The sequence below is a fragment of the Enhydra lutris genome, unplaced genomic scaffold, assembly GCF_002288905.1.
Source record: "Enhydra lutris kenyoni isolate GAN:26980312 unplaced genomic scaffold, ASM228890v2 scaffoldscaffold74, whole genome shotgun sequence".
NCBI lineage: Eukaryota > Metazoa > Chordata > Mammalia > Carnivora > Mustelidae > Enhydra > Enhydra lutris.
The window spans coordinates 6,128,721-6,137,865 of NW_019154158.1; the positions used below are offsets into that span (position 1 = coordinate 6,128,721).

The window sequence follows — 9,145 nt, forward strand, 5'->3', positions numbered from 1 at the left end:
AAAGCAAAAATGACATTCAGCTTTTGTTGCAGTGAGCCATCATAGAGGCTGTGAGCACCCCACGCCGGGAAAGCGGCCCCCCAAGCTTCTTCCCTTGGCATTCGTGCAGCATCTGAATGCCATAGCTTTGAACTGGGTGCATCTGTGCCTTATTTGAATTTATTTTGTGCATCCGTTAGCAAGATGTGTCCTCAAGTGTCAGAGACGCCTAAAAGAGATTATTTTGAGGGTCTGGGAGTTCTTGAAAATTTCTCCATTTAAACTAACAGTAATTGATTTTTTTGCTTTATATCAATCAATCAAAGGTTTCATAGGAACACTGTACTTTCAGGTAGCAGGGGAAGCCTGAAAGGGTTTATTTCTGGGCTTTCTGTTGTTATGAGTGTTCTATGCCAACACCATACTGTTTTGATTACTATAGCTTTATAATATAGTTGGAGGGCAAGGAGTGTGATGCCTCTAGCTTTGTTTTCTCAAGATTGCTTTGGCTGTTCGGGGACTTTTGTGGTTCCATACAGATTTGGGGATTGTTTATTTCTGTGAAAGATGCCACTGGATTTTTTTTTTTTTAAGATTTTATTTATTTGACAGACAGAGATCACAAGTAGGCAGAGAGGCAGGCAGAGAGAGAGGAGGAAGCATGCTCCCTGCCGAGCAGAGAGCCCGATGTGGGGCTCGATCCCAGGATCCCGGGATCATGACCCGAGCCGAAAGCAGAGGCTTAAACACACTGAGCCACCCAGGCACCCCTGCCATTGGATTTTTGATAGGGATCGCATTGACTCTGTAGTTTGTTCTCGGAAGTGTGGACATTTTAACAATACTTGCAGTCCCTGAGCATGGGATGGCTTCTGTATCTTCAGTTCCTTTCCTTAATACCATATAGTTTTCACTGTATGGCTCTTTTACCTCCTTGGTTAAATTTATTTGTAGGTATTTAATTCTCTTTGAAGCACCTGTAAATGGGTTTTATCTAACAGCTACTGCTGTATAGAAATGCAATAGATTTTTGTATGTTGACTTTGTATCCTACAATTTTACTGAACTTTTAGTTCTCAGTTTTTTTGGTGGAGTCTTTAGGATTTTCTCTACATACCACGTCATCGGCAAATAATAATGGTAGGCTAAATTCCCTTTCCTTAAAGAAGAGAGCCACAGCTGGTTTGAGTATAATGTTTAATATAAGGTACAGTGGGTTGGCAGAGTTGGTGCAAAACCAAGAGATTGGGTTCTAGTCAATGAGTTAACAGCCCAGGTACCTGAACCGATACTGGCCCTGCTGCCTCCCGTCCTCCAAGGCTGCACGGTGCCAGCCAGAAGCCCTAAGACAGAGGTTCTCTCCACATCTTCCAAGTAGTGGCTAAGCGTTCTGGTTCCCAAAGTGCATCAAGAGACTGGCCCTGGTCATCGCAGCAGGTGTAATTTTCGGGACAGACTTGAGAAGTGGGGGCAGAACTGGACTCGGGGGTCTGGGTCACCATATGCTGATGACACACACTAGTCCCAGAGGCTCTTGGCTTGAATGGTTAACCCGTCTACCTTCCCACCCACGTTTGCCCTCCCTGACTGTTCATGGTAGGGAAGAAGGTGGCTGTCCACTTAAGGAGAAAAGATCTTTCCAGAAGCTGTATTTGGCATAAGCGAAGGCCGCTGCTAGTGCTGCCAGTGGCCAGGCACGGTACAGAAGGCCCTGAGGCGGAGGGACAAAGGAGGAGAACGTGCAGGCAGAGCGGGAAACAGCCAGCTCAGGTCTCTGCCCCAGGAGCCCAGAAGGATCAAGGCCATGCAGTAAAGGGTGACATGGTCCTCCTCTTTGGTCAAGCAAAGGCCCCAGCACGGGCCTGGGAGGTGAGAGGGCTGAGGGGCACAGGCTCTACCCTCGGGCCCTAGCTTTAGGCTCATCACATCAAGGTGGTGATGCAGTGAGGGGCAAGGCATGGAGACTGTGGTCAGGCTGGGAATCTTTGGCTCCTAGGAGCTGCCCTTGTCCTTGTCATCCATGAGGTCATACCTGGGGAAGAAGCAGAGAAGGCTCAGGTAGAAAGGGGACTTGTGTCCTCCAAGAAATGAAGCATGAGCCAAGGGCTCTTGGACTGCAGAGAATCAGTGGTTCTCACCTCAGAACGCATGCTCTTCTCCCTGCCCAGGACTGGGATTTCTCTGGCTTACACAGCCAGGCCCACCCCCAGCCCATCGGGTACTTACCACTGGGCCGCTCCCTGGGAAAGGTCTATCTCAGCAAGGTCCAGCTGAACCTGCATTGGAGGAGGTGGCGGGGGGGGGGGTGCAGATGTTACTTTGAGATCGCCAAAGACCACGTCCCATCGTTCCACACTCCTGCTCCAAACCAGTGCTGACGGGATCAGGTCACATGTATAGTGGTGTCACCGGCGTTGCTTCCTCCCCGGGTCCCTGAGGGATGATGGCCTTGCTCCCAGCAGCTTCCAAGCCTTACCTTCGCCTTGCTCACCCTCACCCTCTTACCTTCCCCAGCAGCTCACGCTCCCTTGACATGAAGGAGGAATTCGACTTCACAGAGACATCCAGCTTTCGCCTCAGGGCCTCATCTAGGGGCAGTTCCCACTCAAATCTGGGGGGAGGGGAACACTGGGCATTAGAGGAAGGGGTTCCTTCCTGAGCCACCCTTCTTTCCTCCTGAATGCCTACTGACTGACCGTTCATTGAATTCAGGGTTTAGGGTCCTCTTCTTCTGTGAGGTTTTCCGCTTGGTACCCCGGTTCTTGTCTGGCAATAGCAACAGTGACACGTAGGGGTCGGGGGCGTCCCGTCCATTCTGTCGAAGGGCCCTGCACAGGAAGCTGAAGGTAAGAAGGCAGCCCAAGGGGAGGATGGCCAGGGGGGCAGGAGGGGAGGGCAGACGGGGTCTCACCGGCAGCTGTGAACAATGCTGACCAGCTTTCGCTCTTCGCTGTAGTACCAGACGGTCAGTCGCACCTGGCCTAGGGGCCCAGCTGGAGCCTCCAGGGGACTGTGGGGAGAGATGGAGATAGTGCCCCGGGAGCCTTCATACTCCTGAGTGCATGAGGTCTTTCTGGCCTAGCCCCTCACCTGTCCCCATGTGTCAGGCGCTGCCGCAGCTCCGGGGCAGAGGAGGTGCTGTGAGGGAGTCCCCCCCAGAGCTCTGGTTCTTCACTCAGCGAGGAGGAGCTGTGGCTATGGCTGTGTGCTTCCACGCCCGAATGCTGGGACACCAGGATCTGGGGAGGCAAGAGAGCTGCGAGCTGGGCCGGGTCTTGCTCAGCTCCCTGACTACAAGAACACAGCCCCTGGTCTCCGTCCCCCCTCGGCCCGTCACCTCCTGCTACTCACCCCGAGCTGTGCTCTCAGTAGCACCTGCCCTTGACCATTGTTAAGTGTAAACCAACGGTCCAGGCAGAGCTGGTCAGCCACGAGTAGCTCCGAGAGGGGCAGGGAGAACGAGCCCAGTGTGCCTGTCCCCTCACCCCGGACCTGTGGAATCAAGAGGCAGATGATTTAACCCTGGTGTTCTAGGTTCAAACACTTGGGTGGTTTTGGAGAGAGAGTCCCCTTTGTGATGGCCACATGGCAGCCATGTTGCTGGCCCCGCTTCCCCTCCCTTCCTAGCCAGACTAGACTGTGCCCTCTCTACTTCCTGAACTTTCACAAATTACACCCCAGGGCCATAGCTGCTGCACAGCGTGGAGAAAAAGAACAGCAAAAATGGAATTACAGGGTTCCTGCCCACCTAACCCCCATTTCCACACTCCAGATGTAATGACCTGCAAACCCTTCCTGTCTTCTGAGTTCCAGAATAATTCTAGCTAATATGCCTGTATCTCTCTATCACTATTTGCCAGCTTTTGTATCTCCTGATTCCCTGCGGTGCAAGGTAAGGAATGGAGCTCATTGACTTATCTTCTCTACCTCTGCTAGTGTTGTTAACAGTTACACTATTTTAAGGTCTCTTGAGTTCTATTCATGTAATTCTCAACGTATTACTTTATCAACTTTAGAGGGTCTTTGACTCTCACTCCAGAAGAGGAAAAGCACCCCTGTATTACCTCTACCACCCTCTCCCTGCTCCCATACCTCTTTACCTTTGTTCACCCTTGAACCCCCTGAAATCTAGTTTCTACTCCGTGCTTGCCACTAAAGTTGCTCTAATCTGTTACCTTAACGTCAGTCATTCTCAGTCATCTCATTTCGTTTTCTTGGTAACATCTGGCCACTTCCTATCGTTTCAGACACTCTTCTTTGGCTTCCATACCCCCTTCTCTCCTGGCGAACACCCCATTGCCCCTGTTACACCTCAGGCCCTTTGCAGGGCTCCTCTTCCTCTGTCTGCTCTGTCATTGCTGCCATGCTTAGTATGTCCCTCCTTTGTCTTCCCACTCTCCGTAGGCCCTCAGGGTGCTCCTGCACACCCGGGACTATAGGTGCTACGTGTGCTTGGTGCTCAAATGAAGGAGCAGTGAGAACCCCATAGTGGGCCACAGATCTACCTTCTGGATAGCTGTTTCCCCTTGGATGATCTCAGAGGTCTCAAATTCAAGCACTCCTGCTTTGGCCATTCCCTGTGTTGGCCATGGCTCCCTTCTCTGTCCCGCTGCCCCAGGCTAAAAATCCAGGAGTTCGTGTCTAGGCTGTTCTTTGTTCCTTCTCCCATGTCAAAATAACCACCACTAAATACCATTGCCCTTCGTCATGTCTTGCTTCATAGCCTGTTAGCTGACCTCCCTGCCTCCAGCACCATCTTCCTTCAGTCCACCCTTCACCCTGCCATCAGCACAATCTTTGTAAAGTGCAAATCTGGGTATGTCACCCCTCACTCCTTCAAATATTCCCCTATGCCTTTAGGGTAAATCCACATTTTTTTTTTTAATATATTTTTTTAAAGATTTTTACTTATTTATTTGTCACAGAGAGTGAGTACATGCAGACAGAGTGGCAGGCAGAGGCAGAGGGAGAAGCAGGCTCCCCGATGAGCAAGGAGGCCGATGCGGGACTCGATCCCAGGACGCCGGGATCATGACCTGAGCCGAAAGCAGCTGCTCAACCAACTGAGCCACCCAGGCGTCCCGTAAATCCACATTCTTAACATAAGAGTCAAGAGCCCTTTTGATCCTGCTCCTGTCTGCCTCTGTGATCTACAGTTTGCCTTCTTTGTCCTCATTCCCTTCTCAGCCTGAGACTATTCCTTCTCTTCTTGGTCACATCCTGTTTCCCCTTAAGCTCAGGGGTCATCTAGGGTTACCGCTACTACTACCTCCACCTTTTCCCCTCCTCTGAGGTAGAAGCCCTCCTTTTCCCCACAGTGCCTTTTACCTCAGCAGTTTGTCAGTCTGGAAATTTTCCTTGGTTATTCTTCTCCCCAAAGGGAGTGTGAGCTCCATAAAGATAGGAACTAAATCTTTTCTCCCTATGCCTGGTTCAGTGACTCACCCGCGGTGGCAAAATGTTCACAGAATGAATTTATGGTACCTGCAGCTCCAGGCTCTCGATGTGTGGTCTCTTGATGAGAAAGGAGGCAGTCTCATCCCAGACAGGGGCTGAGGTTTGGGCAATTGTCTGGTGGAGATGAGGGGTTAAGGTCAGTGCTTGGAACGTTCTCCTCTGCGTTTCTCAGCCCTCCCAGACAGCTCTGCGGCATTTCCTAATACCTTCGTCTTATGAGAAGTGTCTCCGACGGTGAGAGTAGCGTAAGGGCTGGGAGGCTTGGTCCCTTTCCGGAGCTGGAGAGAGAGAACAGTGCGTTGACTATTAAATATGGTCTTGAACTGAGAGACCTAGTGAGGCAGATCTCCTACTCCCCTCCCAGATCACATCCCCATGGTCACTTGACAGCCACTACCCTCCTGGCCTTCAACAGACCATTCTTCCCACCCCAGCACCACCCTGGGAAAGAGGAATTTGGAATTTATTATTCCAAATATCCCTTGGAGCATCCAAACCTGAGGGAGGCAGAGGAAGGGCCAGGGAGCTATGGGGTGCGGGGAGCGGCTCTCACCGGCAGCTCGTCCGCCCGCTCCAGATACACAGATAGCAGGGCCGCCGCCAGCTCTGCGCTCTTCTGCGTCTGGATCAGACTGTTCACCTGCAGCACCTGCGGGAGGACACGCGGGCTGGGGGACCCGTGCTGGATGTGCCGTGGCCTGGCCACGCCTGGGAGACGGACAGGAGTGTTTGCCATGACCCACCCAGAGTCCCGTCCCTACCTCCTCTAACTCAGCACCCGTGGGCCGGGGTGTCAGACGCTCCAGACGCAAGTGCAGGCGGCCAGATGGCACGTCGTCCAGGGTCAGCCACTGTGGGCATAGGCAGGCTTAAGCCTTGGGGATGTGGGGACAGAGGGACTAGGAGATTGAGACATGGGTCAAGATAGGAGGGATTAGGGCTTATAATTCCTTGCTCACCTCATCGAGGAAGCCTGTGTTCAGGACTGCGGTGAGACTCACTTTGCACCTGGAGAGGAGAAAAATTAATTAAAACAAGAGGCCAGTGGTCACAGCCCAGTGTCCATCTCCCCAAAGCCTTTGTCTTCCCCTCCGGACTCCCATCCTCTCACCTGCCCAGAAAGTCATCCTTGTCCAGGTCCTTGTCAAAAACTTCAATGTCTAGCTCTTGGCCTGGAATTGACGTGACAATCACCTAGAGGGAGAAAACAGTGCGAAGTCGGATTCTTTTTCTTCTTCAAATGACTGGGAACCTCACCCTCAACCACCTAAACCCCAGAGGGCTTTCGGACCACTCTCAGAGCTAGAGGGAAGAAGGAGAAGGGACTTGGAGGAGTCCTAACCGCGCAGTTCTGACCTCAAAAACCTCATTCCAGCGGGGATTGAGATCTTCCCGAACAACACGGCTCCGGAAGCTTCGTCCTGCCAGCTTTAGTTTGACATAGGGGTCTGACTTGCCCTTCACTAGTCCCCCCAGGAAACGGTCTTTGGCGATCAGATCCTGGGCCTCTAATACATGGATCCGAAGCACATTCTGCAAAAGGGACAGACAGGGGACGCCTGGGTGGCTCAGTTGGTTAGGCCGCTGCCTTCGGCTCAGGTCATGATCCCAGCGTCCTGGGATCGAGTCCCGCATCGGGCTCCTTGTTCTGTGGGGAGCCTGCTTCTCCCTCTGCCTCTGCCTGCCACTCTGTCTGCCTGTGTTCGTTCTCTCTCCCTCTCTCTCTCTGACAAATAAATAAACAAAATCTTTAAAAAAAAAAAAAAAGGGACAGACAGAGGCACCAGACGGTAGGTAGAGAGAGACCTATTAAAACCAGCCCGAAACAGGCTTTTGCACATGCTTAGGCAACAGATCCTACCTCGTCCTTTCTAGATCTAGACTCACCTCCATCCCAAAGTGACTCTCAGGAGTAGTGTGAGAAGGTCGAGGTGGGACATCCACGCTGCTGCCTGTCTGGGGGCTCTCGTCCAGGTCCCAAGCCCCAGGAATTCCAGGCACAGTGGGAAAGTGCACTTCTGATGAATCCAAGTACAAGATCTAGGGAGAGTGGTGTAATTGTCCAATCAAAGAAGTGCAGCTAGCACCAGCAGGCAAGGGATGTGGGTTTGGGGGCAGAGCAGAGGCTGGGACAGGGGAAACAGGTCCATGCCTTGGCTGGGCTCATCTCGAGAGGGTTCCTGCCACACTCATCCTACTCAAACACCATTTCTTCCCCAGTCTGGTCAACAGACGTTTTTGTGTGCCTGCTAGATGCTTCCACATACACTAGCTCATTAGATCTTAGAGGATTCCTCTTCTTTATTCTTCATACCAAGGAATCTATAAGGCCCCTCACCACCTCCAGCATTTTCTCGGTCTCCATACCCTCATAACCAATTTCATGTAGAGCCTGGAGTTTGAGCCAGAGCTGCTGAGCTGGAACCACTGGTCCAAGGTGAGTTCGGGGGCAGTCAGCAGGCGAGCCAGAGGCAGGGTCAGTGCCCCTAATGTCAGAGCCCTGGAGTCATCCTTCACCTAGAGGCAAAGAGGGGATGTAGTGAAGTGGAAAACAGAGACCTACTCAATAATTTCAATGAGGCATTATTTGCCGTAAAAAATCACTCATTTTAAGTATACAACTCTCAGTTAAAAGAATGAATCTAGGGCACGTGGGTGACTCAGTTGGTTAAGTGTCTGCCTTCTGCTCAGGTCCTGGGATCAAGTCTCACATGGGGCTCCTTGCTCAGTGGGGAGTCTGCTTTTCCCTATTTGCCACTCCCTCCTCCACTCTTGCTGTCTCTTATTCTCTCTAAATAAAATCTTTTTTTTTAAATTTTTTTTATAATTTTTTAAATTTATTTATTTGACAGAGATCACAAGCAGGCAGAGAGGCAGGCAGAGAGAGAGGAGGAAGCAGGCTCCCTGCCGAGCAAAGAGCCCGATGTGGGGCTCGATCCCAGGACCTGGGATCATGACCTGAGCCAAAGGCAGAGGCTTTAACCCACTGAGCCACCCAGGCGCCCCTTAAATTTTATTTTTTTAAGAGATTTTATTTATTTGACAGAGATCACAAGTAGGCAGAGAAGCAAGTGGGGGTGGGGGAGTAGGCTCCCTAAAATCTTTTTTTAAAAAAGCTTATTAAGGGGGCGCCTGGGTGGCTCAGTGGGTTAAAGCCTCTGCCTTCGGCTCAGGTCATGGTCCCAGGGTCCTGGGATGGAGCCCCGCATTGGCTCTCTGCTCAGCGGGGGGCCTGCTTCCCTCTCTCTCTGCCTGCCTCTCTGCCTACTTGTGATCTCTCTCTGTCAAATAAATAAAATCTTTAAAAAAAAAAAAAAAGCTTATTAAGTAATCTCCATACCCGACATAGGGCTTGAACTCCTATCCCCAAGATCAAGAGTTGCACACTCCAACTGAGCCAGCCAGGCACTCCTATAAAGAATGATTCTAGGGGTGCCTGGGTGGCTCAGTGGGTTGAGCCTCTGCCTTCGGCTCAGGTCATGATCCAGGGTCCTGGGATCGAGCCCCGCATCGGGCTCTCTGCTCGGCAGGGAGCCTGCTTCCTCCTCTCCCTCTGCCTGCCTCTCTGTCTACTTGTGATCACTCTCTCTCTCTGTCAAATAAATAAATATTAAAAAAAAAAAAAAGAATGATTCTAGGGGTGCTTGGGTGGCTCAGTGGGTTAAGCCTCTGCCTTTGGCTTGGGTCATGATCCCAGGGTCCTGGGATC

At 51.6% G+C, this 9,145-nt stretch overlaps 1 protein-coding gene across 2 annotated transcripts in view; it reads right to left on the reverse strand.

Moving 5' to 3' along the window:
- Window positions 1–1,159: 1,159 nt before the first annotated feature.
- Window positions 1,160–9,145, reverse strand: part of LOC111160146 (extended synaptotagmin 1) — a 15,772-nt gene continuing 7,786 nt past the window's right edge. For both annotated transcript variants that reach the window (XM_022523009.1, XM_022523008.1), the window contains exons 16-31: window positions 7,804–7,953; window positions 7,324–7,476; window positions 6,793–6,969; window positions 6,548–6,630; window positions 6,396–6,444; window positions 6,198–6,287; window positions 5,990–6,085; window positions 5,643–5,714; window positions 5,464–5,550; window positions 3,331–3,471; window positions 3,070–3,218; window positions 2,891–2,989; window positions 2,676–2,807; window positions 2,485–2,590; window positions 2,206–2,255; window positions 1,160–2,011 (exon numbers count right to left, since the gene is read on the reverse strand). In XM_022523009.1, coding sequence (XP_022378717.1) covers window positions 1,972–2,011; window positions 2,206–2,255; window positions 2,485–2,590; window positions 2,676–2,807; window positions 2,891–2,989; window positions 3,070–3,218; window positions 3,331–3,471; window positions 5,464–5,550; window positions 5,643–5,714; window positions 5,990–6,085; window positions 6,198–6,287; window positions 6,396–6,444; window positions 6,548–6,630; window positions 6,793–6,969; window positions 7,324–7,476; window positions 7,804–7,953 — 1,674 coding nt within the window. In that variant the 3' untranslated portion in view covers window positions 1,160–1,971. The remainder of the gene's footprint in view (window positions 2,012–2,205; window positions 2,256–2,484; window positions 2,591–2,675; window positions 2,808–2,890; window positions 2,990–3,069; window positions 3,219–3,330; window positions 3,472–5,463; window positions 5,551–5,642; window positions 5,715–5,989; window positions 6,086–6,197; window positions 6,288–6,395; window positions 6,445–6,547; window positions 6,631–6,792; window positions 6,970–7,323; window positions 7,477–7,803; window positions 7,954–9,145) is intronic.